Source organism: Leptodactylus fuscus, chromosome 5 (assembly GCF_031893055.1).
Source record: "Leptodactylus fuscus isolate aLepFus1 chromosome 5, aLepFus1.hap2, whole genome shotgun sequence".
Classification (NCBI taxonomy): Eukaryota; Metazoa; Chordata; class Amphibia; order Anura; family Leptodactylidae; genus Leptodactylus; species Leptodactylus fuscus.
In genome coordinates, this window is record NC_134269.1 from 28,710,405 (window position 1) to 28,729,836 (window position 19,432).

Below are 19,432 nucleotides of genomic sequence, written 5' to 3' on the forward strand. Positions count from 1 at the left end.
CCAAAATGAAGCTGGCTTGTCCAAATGTGCTTTTTCATACCTCAGGCAACTCTATTTGTGGCGTACGTGCAGAAACGGCTTCTTTCTCATCACTCTCCCATACAGCTTCTATTTGTGCAAAGTGCGCTGTATAGTTGACCGATGCACAGTGACACCATCTGCAGCAAGATGATGCTGCAGCTCTTTGGAGGTGGTCTGTGGATTGTCCTTGACTGTTCTCACCATTCTTCTTCTCTGCCTTTCTGATATTTTTCTTGGCCTGCCACTTCTGGGCTTAACAAGAACTGTCCCTGTGGTCTTCCATTTCCTTACTATGCTCCTCACAGTGGAAACTGACAGGTTAAATCTCTGAGACAACGTTTTGTATCCTTCCCCTGAACAACTATGTTGAACAATCTTTGTTTTCAGATCATTTGAGAGCGGGCTGTCCATGTTCGGCGACCATCAAACTTAACTGAACTTGAATTGTTTTGTAGAAAGAAATGGTCCAAAATCCCTTCATCCAGGATCCAGGAACTGATTAAAAGCTACAGGAAGCGACTAGAGGCTGTTATCTTTGCAAAAGGAGGATGTACTAAATATTAATGTCACTTTTCTGTTGAGGTGCCCATATTTTTGCACCGGTCAAATTTTGGTTTAATGCATATTGCGCATTTTCTGTTAGTACAATAAACCTCATTTCAATCCTGAAATATTACTGTGTCCATCAGTTATTAGATATATCAAACTGAAATGGCTGTTGCAAATACCAAAATATTTAGAACTAAAAATGATTAAGATTAATAGGGGTGCCCAAACTTTTTCATAGGACTGTATATAGATGTATACAGAGTCCTTGTGGCTATTCACTATAGAAACATAGGCTCTCTGTGTGCCGCTATATGGTGCACTTTATGTTTCTGTATTTCGAGTTATTCTTTCTAAGATGAAAAGTTTCTCCAGAATTTCTGCTTAGTTTAGAGTCTGAAGGAACATGGTACAAGCTCGTGTTGCAGAATTCGGTATCCCATGGTATAAAATTACAGGCCCATGGGCGCCATATTATGGCTATATATCAGAGCTTTGCGCTGTGCACATCTGCATTGTTCATTTCCATCATGGGAGCAGAACAACAAAAATGGCTGCCAGCTCCTATGATGGGTACGTCAGGGTATTGTCATGGTGTACCGAAAGCTCCAAAACAAACCAAAGCCTCCAACGAAGAGGTGAACAGAGCCTTATATGCTTGTGTATATGAGACAGCTTTCCTCTTATGGCCACCATAGCTCCTCTATATTTTCTCATCTAACTCACTCTTATTAATACTTCATGCTACGTAATTTCTAAATTTGTTTCAATGTGTTCTTTTGTTGCCAACAGAACCAGAACAGAACTTAGGAGGACACGTGATGCAGAGCGACACACAGTCTGGTAAGAGCTAGGAAGAGGAGGCTGACATATGGAATTGTTCTCAGATTTTATAATACATATAAGAAGACACAGGGTCACAATAGGCTCTACCTGCTCAGGAGGCGGAGGGTCTTTGGAGTCCAGGGGGGCAATTCTTGGGTCCTTTTTCAACTCTGTGGTAGTGGTCTGCTGGGGGAGTAGCAAACCAGTCAGGGACAGAAATAGACCTGACAGGCTGATCAGAAGGGCCAGCTCTGTCCTGGGGAGCCCCCTGGACCCAGTACAGGTGGTGGGTGACAGAAGGATACTGTCTGTGGTGACCTCCATGCTGGAGAATAAATCCCACCCCATGTAGAAGACTATAATAGCACTGGGCAGTACTGTCAGTGATCGACTGCTTCACCCCAAGTTTGAGAAGGAACGTTATCAGAGATCCTTCTTCCCAACCGCGATCAGGCTGTATAACCAACATCAGGCTAAGTGAAGATCACTCCGCACAGAAAACTAAATGATCCTCAAGTCTTCTTTCCTTCCTAGTTGCTATGACTCCTAGTATCTTTGCTATCTGCTATGAGCTTTGTATGTGTTCTTTTCTTGTAATATATTACTGTGTTATCCATGCTGCTGTAACACACTGAATTTGCCATGGTGGGGCTATTAAAGGATTATCTCATCTTATTGAAAATTACCCCATATGACATATCACATAAAGTCAGTGAGATCATAAAGGAAGTGAGATCTGCTGAAAGTATCCACAGGAACCATGAAAAACAATAATCAATGAGAGATGAGAATTTGTTTTGTATAAAACCCTCTCAATTTCTCAACCACCTTCACCTTGAACTAATAAGGATGGTTTCCCAACATTAGGGTCCATTCACACGGAGTAACGTGCCGCGTGACCTGGCACGTATACGGCGCGTGAGATTTTGAGCGCCGTAAAAGCTCCCATTGATTTCAATGGGAGCCTGGATCGTATACACCGCATTATTTTGCGGCCGCAAAATCACAGCTGCAAAATAATGCGGCGTATACGATCCAGGCTCCCATTGAAATCAATGGGAGCTTTTACGGCGCTCAAAATCTCACACGCCGTATACGTGCCAGGTCACGCGGCACGTTACTCCGTGTGAATGGACCCTTAGTCTGAAATTTTCGGAATGGGAACCATCCACCAGCTAGACATGATGAAGATGGGTCCTCACCACTAGCCTGAAATAATGAAGATAAGTCCATGTCATCAGCCTTAAGTATTGAAGATTGGTCCTCACCACCAGCCTGATAAGAACGAGGATCAGACCACACTACCAGTCTAAAAGGATGAGGATAGGTCCTCACTGACAGTCTTGAATGATGTGGATGGATCCTCACCACCAGCCTATAAGAAAGAGGATGGGTCCTCACCACCAGCCTTGAATGATGTGGATGGATCTTCACAACCAGCCTAAAATGATCCGGATTGGTCCTCATCTCAAGTCAGGAATGATGTGGATAATTCCTCTATTTCACAACCACCTCATCATTATTTCATGCTGGCGGTAGAGAGACCTTCCTCAAAGCCGTTTCTGGTTCAGTGATGCTACTTGGCCACACTCTTCACTTTCTCCCAACATAACGAAAGTCTGATGCTCTTCACGTCAAGCAAAGCAGTCCATAATAACTCACATAAGGTGTACCTATGACATTTGGCTTTGGAGGGTACTACTGGATACAGCTTCATGGATAGGAGGATGGGTCCTCCATTGACCACAATTTGTAATGTCCTTATTAATTCACTAACACAATGTGACCCAATTCCCAAAGACAATCCTAGAGATCATTAGTCCTGCCAAGGATTTCTAGAAATTATTGTTCTAAGAACCAAGGATTAATGCAGATTATCACTAGTAAGTCCAGAGTAACCTCCAAATAATTCCTCCTGCACTGTGCAGACCCCCTGTTGTCCCAAATACATCTAACCCCGCATACTACAAAACCAGTGACAAGGCAGAATTAAATTCTAGGTGATCATATAAAAGACACAAAAAAGGAAATAACCCTGTCCTTCTCTCCTGCAGATCTTCGGTATATCCACAGAACACTGAGACACAACAGCTGAATGGAAAAGTTTTCAAAGGTAACATCGATAAGGACATCTACATGTGTGTGCTACACTCACACAACAAGAATGCCAGAAAGAAAAAGAGAAAGTTGTATAATTGTCCCCCTGTGTAATGTGGTTACATAATTTTTGTAAAATGAACATACAGTTCAGAGTAGTTTTGTAAAGTACGAAAACTAAACCCTGTTTTCTCAAATGTTCAAAATGCCATATATGCCGAGTAGAGTACAGTACAGCTTCTGCTGTATCCCCAGTTGAAGAAGCTGGGATATCATGTAGGCTGGACATAGGCTTTCCTTCTGCTTCTCAGAGAGAAAGATACATTTGTGGAGCAACATTTATAACAGTAAAAAGTAGATGTTCTGATACAAACATGAAGCAGGGAAAAGCCTTTAGATAAGCTCCTCACTAGAGATGAGCGAGTACTGTTCGGATCAGCCGATCCGAACAGCACGCTCCATAGAAATGAATGGATGCACCTGGTACTTCCGCTTTGACGGCGGCCGGCCGCTTAACCCCCTCCCCGGCTACGTCCATTCATTTCTATGCGAGCGTGCTGTTCGGATCGGCTGATCCGAACAGTACTCGCTCATCTCTACTCCTCACTACTCCATGCAATTCCCTCCTGGTCAGTGACAGAGATCAGAACGATGGAGCAGCATAAAGTACTATGATCTAATTCTTATCCTCTATCCTGTGCAAAGGGCGATAAGTGTATGTAGTGGTGCAAATGCTTAAACTTCGAGGTTAGGAAGAAAGTCAAATACCGAGTTATTTGAGGGGGGTCCAGTGCTGAGGTCCCTCATCTGCTGGAGTTATAAAGAGTATCTTTGTCTCTCTGGAGGACCTGTCCTGTCCTAGATTATACAGACAGCCCATTGATGTGAATGAGCACTGTGTAATGCGTCAGTTGACCCTTCGTTCACATCTGTGTTTGGTATTCCATCCAGGGGAGTCCGCATGGGGACCGCCCGAATGGAATACTGAACGCAACTGCAAGCGCTGTGCAGTAAAAGCCCACGGACCCCATAGACTATAATGGGGTCCATGTGCTTGCCGCGCGCTAACCGCACTAATCATGTGGACAGGAAAGTAGATTGTGAACTACTTTCCTGTCCGCATGATCCCTGCAGAGATCCGGCAGCAAGCACACGGACCCCATTATAGTCTATGGGGTCCGTGTGCTTTCACTGGCACACCGCCTCATGCGGACTCCCCTGGACGGAATACCAACGCAGATGTGAACGAGGCTTTACTTGTGATGGCGCTTTATGAAGATAGAGCCCTTGTAAGGTTCCCTACAGTTATAGCAGTTCAAGTATTGGATCCTTATAACAAGTAGGGAACGCCTGAAGCAGACAAACCCTAAAGGGGCAACCATGTCTGGTTTTAGACTCCTATTACACATCACAGTTAGTGGGTTAGTCTTCTATTGTCTAAAAACCAGTTCAGATATCCTGGTGTACCTACTTTTTGGCTATGTATCATCCAGGTGTGTGACAATCTTCTGTCTGTTTACAGGTCCCTCTTACGTCTCCTGGCAGTGTCACCTCGTCCAGAGGGTCCAGCGTACCAGGCTCCCCCTCTGCTATCACTGTAAGTACTAACCGAGCACGACATCTATGTATGTAAATGTATATTTTGTAATTTCCTAATGGCCTGTAGACATGAAGATAAATGGTAGAAGGCTGGTGCATAGAAACTAGCCTTAATGATACTGAATGAGCTCATAGCCATTCATTATATGGTGACAGGGACACTTTAATGGCTTCTTTGTGCCCTTTGCTTTTCCATGGTTTCAGGCTCGGATGGACAGTCGCGTCCTGGGTTATAAGGACCTCGCTGCTCTCCCACGTGATAAAGCTATTCTGGATATAGAGCGTCCAGACCTAATGATATACGAGCCGCATTTCACGTATACACTTCTGGAGAATACAGAGACTCTTCGGAGCCGAGAGGTAAGTCTGGAAATGCCAAGTACAAACCAACTCATATACTTTACAACACTAAGTCAAGGCTTGCATCTACGTTGGAGGTTTCGTCAAAAATTGAGAGCAAAAAGTCATGCAAGCTCCACTTTTTAGTTCAGGGGAATTGACACTAAACGGACCCCATTATTATCATTGGGAACTGTTGGGCTCTGTTGGTGCCCGTCATGTACCCGATCTGTCCTTTGGAGTCAATTCAATTTTTCTGTTCGCGATGGAACAAAAAAATGGACTGAACGCTCCAGTGAACCTAGCCTGATACAGCTGTTATGGAAATTTGGAGACTTTTTGCAGAGTCATTTTTTACACTACACAAAAATACTTTAAAAAAAAAATTGGGCTCATATTTTTTTTTATTTTTTTTTATTTTTATGGTAGAGTTGGAAGGGACCTCAAGGGCCATCGGGTCCAACCCCCTGCGAGTGCAGGTTTTCCTAAATCATCTCAGCTATATGTTTATCCAGATTCTGCTTGAGGGGCGTAACTTGAGGGGTTGCAGAGGGTGTGGTAGCACCTGGGCCCAGGAGCCTTTGGAAGCCCATGCTTCAATATGAGAAGACCAGTACATTACAATACATTATAGTTTAGGGGCCTGGTATTTGCATTGAAGCCCCCATGAAGCTCCAGGGCTCCAATGCAAATAGTTTATGTGTTCCAGGACATAAACTATTTGCCCCTCCTTCTTATGGCCCCACCCACTTGATTAAGTCCTGCCCCCTTAGTCACTTCTCTGTTTATCTCCTGTTTACTCATATATCCTGTACCTTTAAAGGATTAGAAAATCATGGGTGCTTTCTTTCAAAAACAGCGCCACATCCATTGACAGGTTGTGAGTGGTATTGCAACTTCGTCCCTTTCACTTCAGGGGATCCAAGTGGCAATACCAGACATAACCTATGGACAGGAGGGATACAATTATCTGTACAGTCTCAGGTCTTCTAGACTTGTTCATGGAGATTCAATGTACAAAAACTCATGCCATATACCTTTTTGTTTTACAGCGATCATTGTCACCCAAGTCAATATCTCCGCCTCCATCACCAGAGGTAAACAAGTGAGGGATCACAATAAGCGGTGTAGGTAGTTACTTTCCTTAGGCTGATCATACTTATGATTTCCTACTACAGGTCGCAGCACTCTGGGCTGACAACAAGTCTGTAGTCAGTAGTTCAACTCTACCAGGCTCCCGTGGAGGAACCAACTCTCCTCGAGCAGGAGTCCAGCACTTCCACTGTCCAGGTAAGATTGTAGACACATGGACTGTGCAGATCATGTAACCTCACGTCACTCAGACTGTACTCTGTTTCTTCAGAGATTTCTCAGACTCAGCCAAATCTCTACAAGAAGCCACCAATCTACAGACAGAGAGGTGAGAAGGCCATCTAAGTCTTGTCGGGCACTTACGTCTTATCTCAGCGTTGTATTACATATGCTTTGAATGTCGTTCCTTTAGAATCAGCACTCTCCCACCGCCTGGCTGATGACCCCATAGTTGAGTCCTCTAAATTCCCAGCTGCGAAACCTCCAGATCCAAATCAGCCAGCAAAGATCGAAACAGATTACTGGCCATGTCCTCCTTCCTTGGCTGTTGTAGGTAAGAATGATCAGAAATTCTGCATGGGCATTTAAGGATGTATATCTAGTTGCCACTTAAAGGGAATCTATCACCAGAACCAGCATATCAGACCAGCCCTGCAGATAGATAGGTTAGTGTCATCAGAACTCAGTATATCACCCCAGCCCTGCAGATAGATAGGTTAGTGTCACCAGAACCAGCATATCACCCCAGCCCTGCAGATATATAGGTTAGTGTCACCAGAACCAGCATATCACCCCAACCCTGCAGATACATAGGTTAGGATCACCAGAACCAGCATATCACCTCAGCCCTGCAGATAGATAAGATAGGGTCACCAGACCCAGCATATCACCCCAGCCCTGCAGATAGATAGGTTACTGTCACCAGAACCAGTATATCAACCCAGCCCTGCAGATAGATAGGTTAGTGTCACCAGACCCAGCATATCACCCCAGCCCTGCAGATAGATAGGTTACTGTCACCAGAACCAGTATATCAACCCAGCCCTGCAGATAGATAGGTTACTGTCACCAGAACCAGCATATCACTCCAGCCCTGCAGATAGATAGGTTAGTGTCACCAGAACCAGCATATCACCCCAGCCCTGCAGATAGATAGGTTACTGTCACCAGAACCAGTATATCAACCCAGCCCTGCAGATAGATAGGTTACTGTCACCAGAACCAGCATATCACTCCAGCCCTGCAGATAGATAGGTTAGTGTCACCAGAACCAGCATATCACCCCAGCCCTGCAGATAGATAGGTTAGTGTCACCAGAACCAGCATATCACCCCAGCCCTGCAGATAGATAGGTTAGTGTCACCAGAACCAGCATATCACTCCAGCCCTGCAGATAGATAGGTTAGTGTCACCAGAACCAGCATATCACCCCAGCCCTGCAGATAGATAGGTTAGTGTCACCAGAACCAGCATATCAACCCAGCCCTGCAGATAGATAGGTTAGTGTCACCAGACCCAGCATATCACCCCAGCCCTGCATATAGATAGGTTAGGGTCACCAGAACCAGCATATCACCCCAGCCCTGCAGATAGATAGGTTACTGTCACCAGACCCCAGCATATCACCCCAGCCCTGCAGATAGATAGGTTAGTGTCACCAGAACCAGCATATCACCCCAGCACTGCAGATAGATAGGTTAGTGTCACCAGAACCAGCATATCAACCCAGCCCTGCAGATAGATAGGTTAGTGTCACCAGACCCAGCATATCACCCCAGCCCTGCATATAGATAGGTTAGTGTCACCAGAACCAGCATATCACCCCAGCCCTGCATATAGATAGGTTAGGGTCACCAGAACCAGCATATCACCCCAGCCCTGCAGATAGATAGGTTACTGTCACCAGACCCCAGCATATCACCCCAGTCCTGCAGATAGATAGGTTACTGTCACCAGAACCAGCATATCACCCCAGCCCTGCAGATAGATAGGTTACTGTCACCAGAACCAGCATATCACCCCAGCCCTGCAGATAGATAGGTTACTGTCACCAGAACCAGCATATCACCCAGCCTTGCATATAGATAGGTTAGGCTCATCTGAACTGAACAGATACCTCTGTTTTTTCCAATATGCAAATTAGGTTTTTGGAGCAATGGGGGCAGTGCTGTTGTTGCAAAGATCTCATTTACATGTTGACACAAATAATGATACCTCAGCGCTGATTCACAAAGGTGACCATCACCTACCTATCTGTGGGACTGGGATAATATGCTGGATTATGGTGACAGACTCCTTGTAAATGAAGGCATAAACAAAAGTAGATGTAGAGAAGAACAAAAATGATTTACTTGTTCACTCCATAGAACAATTATAGTAAACTTAATGGTTTCAATATACTCAATGGGTACAAAGGTTGGCGGTTCCAACACACTAGGTTGGCACCATGGCTTGAATATTACAGAACTTTGAAGAACCATGATTGGTAAGTAGCAAACAACACTATTACTGTACAAAGTCAAAAAGTATAAAAAATTTTATACTCCCTTAGATCGCCATGCTACAACCAACTCTACTGGTCAGCTCTATGGGTTAATACCCCACCTTGGTTTCCCCTCCAAACACTATTACGCACATCGCACACACTACCCATCCTCACCAGCCCCTTTGACCCACACTGACATGGATCAACCTCAGGCCCCAGGACAACCAACTTCCATGACAACCCTTTTCTTGGCCCTGACAGAGTCTTTCCAAGGTTTAACCTAAGAACCCCATAACCAAGGCCTTCCATCCTTCCACATGGTATCCCTGCTCTTCACGATAACTCCTTCTCAACCTAATGATGCACTAAGCCTCTACCACCATTTACATGAAGACAATTTCCATCAACCACCACAACTAAAGCTCTCTTGCTCTAAACCAGAAGTGGCTACACAACATATCAGCTCACTGTCCTCTCCCGTGACAAGTGCAAGCTGGCTAGTCACCATACGTGTCCATCAGCCCCATGAAGATCCTTAACCCCATGACATGATACTTGTCCAGAACATGGACATGGACATCCTACCTCTTGTGTCACCCCCTCTACCTCATAGATTGTAAGCTCTTGTGAGCAGGGCCCTCAGCCCCATTGTGTGAAATGACGTTCTTTGTTTTGTATCTGTCTGTATCTGAACCCTACAAATTGTACAGCGCTGCGGAATATGTTGGCGCTATATAAATAAAATTTATTATTATTATTATTATGGTCCAATTGTATATTTCTATCCTTAGAATCAGAAAGGCGCCATCGCAGAGAATCCAAAGGTGAGGAAGAAAGTGAAGAAAGTGAGGATGTAAAAGGACTGAACGAAATGCATATAGTGACACTGAACAAGGTAAAGGCCATCAGGGTATACAGCTAATATATACAATACGGTGCAGAGGTTTTAGGCAGGTGTGGAAACACTGCTGCAAAATAGGAATGCTTGAAGAAAAGAGAAATCTAAATCTCAATATTTGGTGTGACCTTTGCCTTCCATTAGTTCTTCTCGGTACTTGTAGACATTTTTTGCAGGACCTCAGCAGGGATGATGTCCCTGTCATCTTGGAAAACTAAGCACAGATCTGTGGATATCAGCTTGCTCCAATCCTTCGGTCTCTTCATGAAATCCCAGACAGATTCAATGGTGTTGAGATCAGTGGGGGCCATATCATCACTTCCAGGACTCCTCCTCCAAAAGGCAAAGGTCACACCAAATATTTATGGGATTTACATTTCTCTTTTCTTCATCCATTAACCCTTCTATTTCTGAAAGCATTCTTACTGTGCAGGATTTTTCCCACACTTGCCTAAAACTTTTGCACAGTACTGTACAACATCGAGAACACATTCCCCTCTGATATGGTCTCCTTCTTCTAACCACGAACCTCTCAACTTACAGATTCAGTCTAATATAGGTAAACTCATCCTAAAAGAAGAAATGCAGAAGGGAGGAACTCCGCGAAGGAAAACTCGTTCTCTGCCAGACCGGACTCCAATCTACACACGTAAGTATTTTAGTGTTTTTAGTCTGTCTGGGTCCATTGATTTGTGGCACTATACTTCTTGGTATTATTCCAATTCCTCTATTTAAGACAACCGCAAGGAAGATTAAGATTTCATCCATCCATGTGAATATAATTTGGCCAGACTGGTCATTATTTTTTGGTGGCACTCCGGCTCATAGTCCGAGTTCCACCCAGTACTTTGTCTATATGACTTATAAAGGCATAGGGATAGGTTTTGTCCAGATAGAATATTATAGCATACTTACCACTGGATTGTAGACTGAAATACACACAGTCCTTAAATGGGCTCTAACTTTTCAGACAGCTTCGTCTCATTTCATAGAGCAGGTGATCCTGAACCGAAATGTAATGCATTTTCATTAAAAATGTGGTTGCTTTCCGCCAGAAAAACCTCTCTAAATTTCCTACCACTAGGTGTCTCCCTTCTAGCTAATTTGAAGTTCACTCCCTGGTGCTAGCCAAGGTTCATCCATAGATATAATAGATAAGCAAGACATCTTCACAGTGAGTGGAGGGAGAGGTTTGTTCTGTCTTCACACAGGGAATGCAGAGGGGAGGGGTTGATTCTTCTCAGTAACCACACCCAAATGTCTGCAATCTGTTGCTGTGTGCAAAGGACTGAAGATTCTGCAAATCTCACAGCTTACACTAGGTTCACACTAGCACCCGGGCACTCTGTGCTAGATTCCACTTACAATCTGCTGACTTTTCTCTCCACCGATTTCAGTATAAAATCAGAGAAAACTGACCGGACCCCATTATAGTCTATGGGGCCGCAGGTTTTCACATTTAACCACTTTTTAAGCAGATTGGGATTCAGTCCTTCAGTTCCCAGAGTGGACCCTGTGTCCTTGTATTCCAGTGTTCCTGAATCTCCTATAATATGGTTACATGGGCTTTTCTCAGCTATTTGTTTGCTATTGTACAGTTACTCCTGGCAGAATGGCAGAACAGTAGACAGTCTACTCCTTACTGTGCTTGCTCCCCAGGCCACAGAGACAAATGTAAACTGTACTGCAGCCACAATGGGATACATAGCAGCATAGGACATCATGTATGAAGGCTTATACAGTCATAGAACAGACTGGCCAGCTAGCCTACAGATATTTCAAATTTTAATGAACACTCAGGAACCCTTTAAGACAAGTGAAAGGTCATTGACCCTATATTGTACTAACATGATGCAGGTCTTCAGTCCATTCAGGTGTAATAGTTCCACCAATGTGAGGCAACAGGAGAAGATAGAATGACCCTAACTTGAAGTGACCATAAATCTGTAACTGTTAGCCGAACACTTGTTTGGATGACAGCTATTCTTCCCAACTCCCCTATACACATGCACACTCATCCAAGTGTGCGAATGCTGTCAGAGAGAAAAGGGGACTTAGTTGCAAGAATATAGCTTTGGACATGTTGAAATCCAACATGACCAATCCTACTTTACCAAGTTATCTGTTGCCAGGGGAAAGACAGAGGGGCCTTGCAACTACTACCTTTACACCCCCTAAACCTAGTCCTTGTTTACATGAATCCCAACCTAATAAACAAAGCCTAAGAAGCAACATCTCCATTGTGCCATATATGACATGTCATTGGTCTGTCTCTACAGCTATTCATTCTGGATATGGAAGGAGCAGCTTATCAAGGGTATGTATATACTATATAGAGCAAGCATACTATATACTCATGGACTTATTATGAACCATGGTCTTGAGGATAACAATGCCAATGATGTCTTTTGTCTTTAGCTTCAGTCTGCAGAGTTCCATCACCCAGATCGGCAGAGAGAAAGTACAGGTGAGGAGAAATGGTCTATGTCATTGTACCGTAATCTGACAGTGACATTAACACCCCTAAATCTAATAAGATAATGCCCTATTACCATCCATAGTGGACAAATAAATCAAATACTAGCTGGCAACAACTTCCTCCCCCCGTCTGCTCCATAGACTTCTATGTGTGAGGCTGGATACAGTTTAGGGTGCTATTAGATACATCATGGGGGAGATTTCTGAAGACTGGCATGTTCAGCTTTGCTGGCAGAGGCTGTACCTCATTTATGACAATGTGTATGCCTCCTCATAACTCAGGCGCACCCTCCGCTGGGACATGCACTTTCACTGACGTCTATACTAGCCCGTAGTTGGCGTAGATCTTAGGCATAATTTACACCAATAAATTAACATAAATGATCATAAACTGTCCATGCCTTGCCCCTTACCGCACTCTCTTTCAGGAACGTTTAGTGCAAAATCACAATTTGTGCAGAAAAATTGCAACTTTTTCACGCATTGCACTCCCGAAAACTGGCACGATAAATCTCCCCATGGCCCTCCTGCAGATGAGGGCCTTAGCTAGCTTGGACCCTTATTATTATGAGTTGCAAAATAACACCACAGGTACCAGCAGTTGTGAAATATCTAACTACTTCTGTCTTTCAGGGTTTCAGGTAAGCATGCATAGGGAAGGGAAGGGGAAGATGGCTTCACGGCCTCAGGACTCCCAGTACAACCAGCAATGTCTTCTGTGTCCTACAGAATGGTGAAGGGCAAAGGACCCGGATGGATCGGGGGAATTCTCTCCCCAGTATGCTGGAGCAGAAGGTACGTAAGGATGACTTCCTTCAGAATTGTCATAGCAACTTCATCAGGCTTGTTAAAGGGGATGTCCATAACCCCATGGAAGTTAAAGGGGCGAAAAATTTAATTAATAATAAAAAGGCAAAAAAAAATTAAGTAAAATAATAAAAAAAAAGTTCTAGCCGACACAAGACTACATAAAAATTACCGTAACTGAGAGGGAAACTAATATAGGGGATCTGCAGTGCTCCTGTTCCATCGGGAAGGGGTTAATAGGAGCACTGCAGATCCCCTATATCCAGCCAGACTGAATTCCAAGTGGTGGGGAAAAAAAAACAGTCCTCAAGCTCAGGGAAGGGGCAGACAGACAACCAAAACACCCCCTCCCCTTCCCCAGCAACTACTGCACCCAAAAACTCCAACCATTTTAATTTTTTAAAATTTCCAGCAGCTGCTGCATTCCCCCCCCCCCTCGGCTTACACTCGAGTCAATAAGTTTTCCCAGTTTTTTGTGGTGAAATTAGGGGCCTCGGCTTATATTCGGGTCGGCTTATACTCGAGTATATACGGGTAAATGAAGCCACAAGAAAAGTGTCTTCAAGGTACTGTCACAGTAATCCTGACATTATATGAACTGAGCTGGATTCATTCCTGTATTATGTCCAATCACGGATTTTGGATGAATCTAAGGGAAAAAATAGTGTCGTATTCTACTGGATGCTTCACCTCAAGGCCCTCCATGCCCACCACATCCTTCCTGTTGTATGGGGAGCATGTAAGCACATGACATCACTTACTGGTGTATATTATATGACATTTTCCACCACCAGCTCTTCTTATATACTGTATCACTGATATATCACATGTTGCTTAGTACATTAAAATGTGATTATTTTTGCCCAATATTTATTTTCTATTTTTTTTTTTTTTAGGTTTTTCCATATGAAATGCTAATGGTGACAAACAGGGGGCGCCAGAAACTACCTCCTGGAGTAGATAAGACTCAGCTAGAGGTAAAGACAACTATACTTCTCTAACTAATACAATACACAGACCAGCCATAACATTATAACCATGTAAGGAAGTGAATAAGGTGACAATGACGCCAGCGGGTGGGATATATTAAGGGGGACCTTTCACCAACTCCTGCAAGTCTTAGCCTCTGTTAATAGGCGCTGCTCCAGCACAGTTGGAATTTTCTCTCTAGTCCCCACCATTCCCTACCAAATGCAGGTAGTTTTGGTTCCTGATGTGCTATATAAACTCTGTAATGTCAGGTGGGTGGTGTCAGGCAGGGGGTGTGATTCAGAGCTCCAATCAGAGGCAACCAAGGTCAGAGCTTAGAATAACACCCTTTGTCTGCTCCTGCCTGACCCCGCCCTCCTGACAGTACAGGGCCTAAATAGTATATCAGGCACCAAAACTAATAGCATTGATTGCTCAGGATTGGCGGGGGCTAGAGAAAAATTTACAGAATCAGTGGAACAGTGACTATTAAATGATATGAACAGCTTGACCTGTTAGAGGTGGTGAAAGGTTCTCTTTAAGTAGCAAGTGAACAGTCAGTTCCTCAATTTAATGTGGTGAAAACATGAAAAAAGGGCAAGTGTGAGGATAAGAGCGGCTATGACATGGGCCGAATTGGCTGGGTTAGGGTGTCTCCAAAACAGCAGGTCTTGTGGGATGTTTTCCCTGCATACAGTGGTTGGACCTTTACAGATGGGGTATAAGGAAGAAAAACAAGCACAGGGTAATGGACATCCAAGGTGTTGGAAGCAAAGGCTAGTCCACCTCATCCAAAACCACACAATAGAGTGGCCATGCTGACCCCTGTCTACTGCCCAAAACACCAGAACTAGACCGTGGGTGCCGTCATGTGTCCTGTCACATGTACCACCTACCAATACATTGCAGTAAGCTCATGTCAGTGCTGATTCCTAATGACAGTCACCTGTCAGGATGAAGCCAAAAACCAAAAATGATCCAGGATTATGACAATGGTTGAAGGTGATGATGTGACCTCCAAATTCCTCTGTTCTCAATACAGTTAAGTATCTGTAGGAGGTGCTTAATAATTAAGTTGGCTCCATGGTTGGTCCTACCTCAAAACTGACTTGACCCAACCCCCTAACAGTCACATTTAGCCCCCTTGTGGACGACTGAATGAATGGTCAGTGTGCTATCCAGGATAGCACATCAATAGCCCCTGCAACCCCAGGGATACTGACCGGTCTCTCTGCAGTCTCCCTGGATGTCTCTCACTTGGGGTGAACGGTAATGCACTTTGCTCGAACCCTTAGCAGCGTCCGCCCAGAACTGTGGGAGGGTTATAGGATATGCTCATGAAATTTTGTGTCAGATACCACAGGTTCATTGAGCCCACCAGATAATATGACTCCAGTAATCCCTAGGAAATAGCACCCTTCATATTTGGGTGTTATGGGCCCAGCGGAGGATCCTCTGGTACTGTGGTGGGCCAGTCTGACACTGCCTACAGAGACCTTGTCTATTTCTCCCCAGGTGTTTGGATGACTCAAGGGGACCTCCACCATGTTGGGCAGGGGGTCTTACTATAACGTTATGGCTGATCAGTGAACATAAGGTGGATACGACGGTGCAAATTTCCCCATAAGATGTTAATAGAATTTTTTATTTTTACTTCTCCCCCCCACAGAAATATCTCTCCCCTGAGGAATTTCAGCGGCTCTTCTGCATGACACTGGATGAGTTTGTAAAGATGCCATTATGGCGAAGAAATGAGCTCAAACGAAAACTGCTCCTCTTCTAGGGACACGAGTGCCCTCTCAGCACTAGGGAAGAGCAGAGTAAATGGGGTGACTGGAGGAGATGGACTCTACAGAGTGTGACCAGCATGTCTGATATGAGTGACCTCATGGGGCTAGAGAATCCACCTAAACTTACATCAGTCATCCAATGACCCCCTCCATTACTTAAGACACCTCAGACTCCTATAGGACCAAATTAATACATATATACAGTATATATACGTTAGATGCCCCTTAAATATGCAACGCCAATCTATCCATCATACTGAACACTATTCCGTGTGATGGATCACTCGAACACACAATAATCTACAACAGATCACCTATACACCACAGACCCCTATGTAGCCACCAGATCCCAAAACCTATTCCGAACACCCCTCCTGTAGGTGACCGTTACTTATGGCAGTGGACATATCAGATTGCACATAGCTTCTACGGTCTTTTTATGCACCTATTACAGCATTCACCCCACCGTTACCCCCCACCTGACCGTAGACTGCAGGCATTACTATTACCAATCCATTAGTGAGTAGGGGCGGAGGTGCTACTACCCCATTGTGATACGCTGCCAGCGCTCTGTGTGTGTGTGTTATATGGGTGAGTGCTTCAGTTTACCGCATCCCCGTCTTCTTTCATCGCCCAAAGAACAACCTGGCACTTATCTCCGATAAAATGGCAGTTTTATACCCCTCTCTTCTGCTGCGTGTGGTTTGTGATATGCTGAAATTTTTGGTACATGCTCTTTCCTAGTCAATATATGTCCCACCTATGTGTCTCATACCACTCACTTCCATTTTTCCATACCATGTCCATTAGCGCCACCTACCACGTCACTCGTAGCCTCATCCTGTGTCGCCCACGTCACCCGTGTTTCATCTACTTCTCTACCCGTCTTCATGACTATTAGCTTCTCATGACTCTTCTGTGACACCCCAACCCTTACTTTCACTCGTGCCTATCTTCTACATACGTGTCCCGTGTCCACCTTTGGTGTTGAAGCTTTTTTTCTTTTCATTATTTTTGGCTTCTGATGTACAATTAATATTATTATTATAATTATTAAAGGTTACTGAATATTCTGACTCGTGCATGATTCTACATCTCGAGATGTTCAGATCGCCATAGTAAGACTCCACACACCTACATGGTGGTCTCTGCCTAAGGAGTGACGATCTCCCCTTAACCCTGTCTAGAAGCCTCTCACCTCTGCCAAGTCAGTATTCTCTGCGCCGGGCTGAAGAGATCCAAATAGATAGAAACAGCTGTCCTCGGCTTGGTGAAATCCCACATCATTGCAACAAAGGCCTCTGGGAAGGTCGGGCATGATGTTAAAGAGAGCTCCCCCTAGTGGCTGCATGACTGAGGCACTGTCTTCCTATTTACATCATGGAAGACAGATTTGCATATTCTTCCCACCTATCTATATACATGGTAACCTTCAAAACTAGTTTATAGTGAGGTATGCCCATCAGCCATAACCATGGACCATATTGGTTATCTGGTGGCAATGCCGTGTGTTATACAAGATGTGAGCGGTTCTTGAAGTTGATGTGTTGGAAAGGGCAAGTGCTACGATCTGAGCAACTATGACAAGGGCCAGATTGTGATGGCTACACAACTACATCATAATGTCTCCAAACTGGCAGGACATATGTTCCCAGTATACTGTGGTCCAGCTGGCGACAGGGTCATGGGTGTCCAAGGATGATTGATACCAAGGGAGCGCCGTCTGGTCCAGTCCCGAAGAGCAGGGATCAAACCCGCTATTGAAGATTATGATAGAAAGGGGTCAGTACACCCGTATATGGGTCAGTATAGTGGATGGCCTGTCAGAGTGCCCATGCTGACCCACGATTCTCCACAAAAAAAGCCAAAACATGTGATGGGTGTATAAGCATCAGAACTGGATCATAAAGCAATGGAAGAAGGTCTGATGTGCCAGGAGAAGACTATGTAAAGATGGGGATGTTACTGTCACACACCCCATCTACCTAAACATCGTACAGACATAAAACTCCCTTTTATGGCGCCCCCTAATGGCTGTGACCTCTTTCAGCAGGATAAAGCCCCGGCTACACTGCAAAAATGATTCCTGAATGAGGAAGATGACAATGAGTTTGAGGTGGGAAGTGTTGGAAAAATAAGTCCTATCCATGGAGGCCCCGATTCATTTTTTCATACTGATGACCTACCCAAAGAATAAGGTCATCAAACTGTGATCTGTTGGGTTCTGACACCCAGACCTGCACAGATCAGCTGTTGTAGTGGCCACCAGAAACTGCTAGTGGACGGGGACCATTACAGCACCGCTTCAACATCTGATCCGGGTGTCGGCCCCCGACCGATCACACACCGATGACCTGTCCTGTATTGTATAGTCCTGCAAGTAATCCCAAATACGCTGCACCATACCTGGAGAGAAAAGGACACCAGTCAGATTACTTCTAGAAATTTCTCTCTAATATACTGTATTGCAAAAATCCTGGCACATGAATGGCACTGATTTTTTTTGTCTCAAAAATTTCTGCAACGTGAGAACATGTCCATGTCGATCGCAAAGCCCTGCACTAAGATACTTAAGTAGAGCTGTCTAGGGCACTGAGATTATCATAATCTTATTACAACTCCATTAAAAGCAACCTATGTATCTGTGGCCGAGGGAACCCACCTGAAAAACACAAAGAATGAGATGCCAAAAACCTACCTGAGAGAGCTGCAGAAACCAGAGACTTGTACAGCGAGCCCACAAGTTACCGCTGTAAGATGGAACCATTGTAACTACGGGAGAAGTAGGAATTGGTGCCGAAGACCCAAAAATGGCACAAAAAAATCTGAAAATCAAGGATTAAAGAAAAATCATCAGATTATTATAGATAACTAAAAACACATATTAACCCCTCCTGGGTCTTCCTTCATTTGTCTTTTTCGTGAGGGCGCTTGTGACCCCTTCCAGCATCTTCTCCAGAGTCATGGTGCGGGTGTGCCCCACAGGACCCCTGAAGCTTGTGATTGTCAAAGAAGAGACCGGAAGAGTCACAAGTGCCCCCCCAAGAAGAAGACTGGACACCTAGGAGAGGTGAGGAGCGGGGTTTTTTATTTTGTCTGCACCTCCCCTGGTCCTCCACTTGGGGCCTGACGAGACTCCAGAGTATAACAGAGATTTGTGGATGGCGAACCCCAAAACTTATGAGTTTGGGGAGAACATGAAACTTTTGGAAAATTTGCATTGCTCTAGTTACTATGGTCCAGAAAAGACCATTGTACTGTGTGTTAAAGGGATTCTACCACTAAAACCTCCTTTTTTGTGGATAAGACGTCAGAATAGCCTTTAGAAAGGCTATTCGTCTCTTACCTTTAGATGTGATCTCCGCTGCGCCGTTCCTTAGAAATACCGGTTTTTACCGGTATGCAAATGAGTTCTCTGGCAGCGATGGGGGCGGGCCCACTGCAGCTCAAGAACACGATCCTGCGACACCTCCATCTTCGGCTGGA

The 19,432-nt window shown here is 44.6% G+C and overlaps 1 protein-coding gene across 1 annotated transcript in view; it reads left to right on the forward strand.

Annotated features, from left to right (window-relative positions):
* Window positions 1-17,019, forward strand: part of DMTN (dematin actin binding protein) — a 39,773-nt gene extending 22,754 nt beyond the window's left edge. Inside the window, exons 2-17 of the mRNA XM_075272688.1 lie at window positions 1,360-1,410; window positions 3,447-3,505; window positions 5,012-5,086; window positions 5,293-5,448; window positions 6,480-6,524; window positions 6,606-6,717; window positions 6,791-6,847; window positions 6,932-7,072; window positions 9,796-9,899; window positions 10,446-10,551; window positions 12,182-12,219; window positions 12,321-12,369; window positions 13,014-13,021; window positions 13,110-13,175; window positions 14,084-14,164; window positions 15,826-17,019. Of these exons, the coding sequence (XP_075128789.1) occupies window positions 3,488-3,505; window positions 5,012-5,086; window positions 5,293-5,448; window positions 6,480-6,524; window positions 6,606-6,717; window positions 6,791-6,847; window positions 6,932-7,072; window positions 9,796-9,899; window positions 10,446-10,551; window positions 12,182-12,219; window positions 12,321-12,369; window positions 13,014-13,021; window positions 13,110-13,175; window positions 14,084-14,164; window positions 15,826-15,939 (1,170 nt within the window). The 5' untranslated portion in view covers window positions 1,360-1,410; window positions 3,447-3,487 and the 3' untranslated portion in view covers window positions 15,940-17,019. The remainder of the gene's footprint in view (window positions 1-1,359; window positions 1,411-3,446; window positions 3,506-5,011; window positions 5,087-5,292; window positions 5,449-6,479; window positions 6,525-6,605; window positions 6,718-6,790; window positions 6,848-6,931; window positions 7,073-9,795; window positions 9,900-10,445; window positions 10,552-12,181; window positions 12,220-12,320; window positions 12,370-13,013; window positions 13,022-13,109; window positions 13,176-14,083; window positions 14,165-15,825) is intronic.
* Window positions 17,020-19,432: the final 2,413 nt, after the last annotated feature.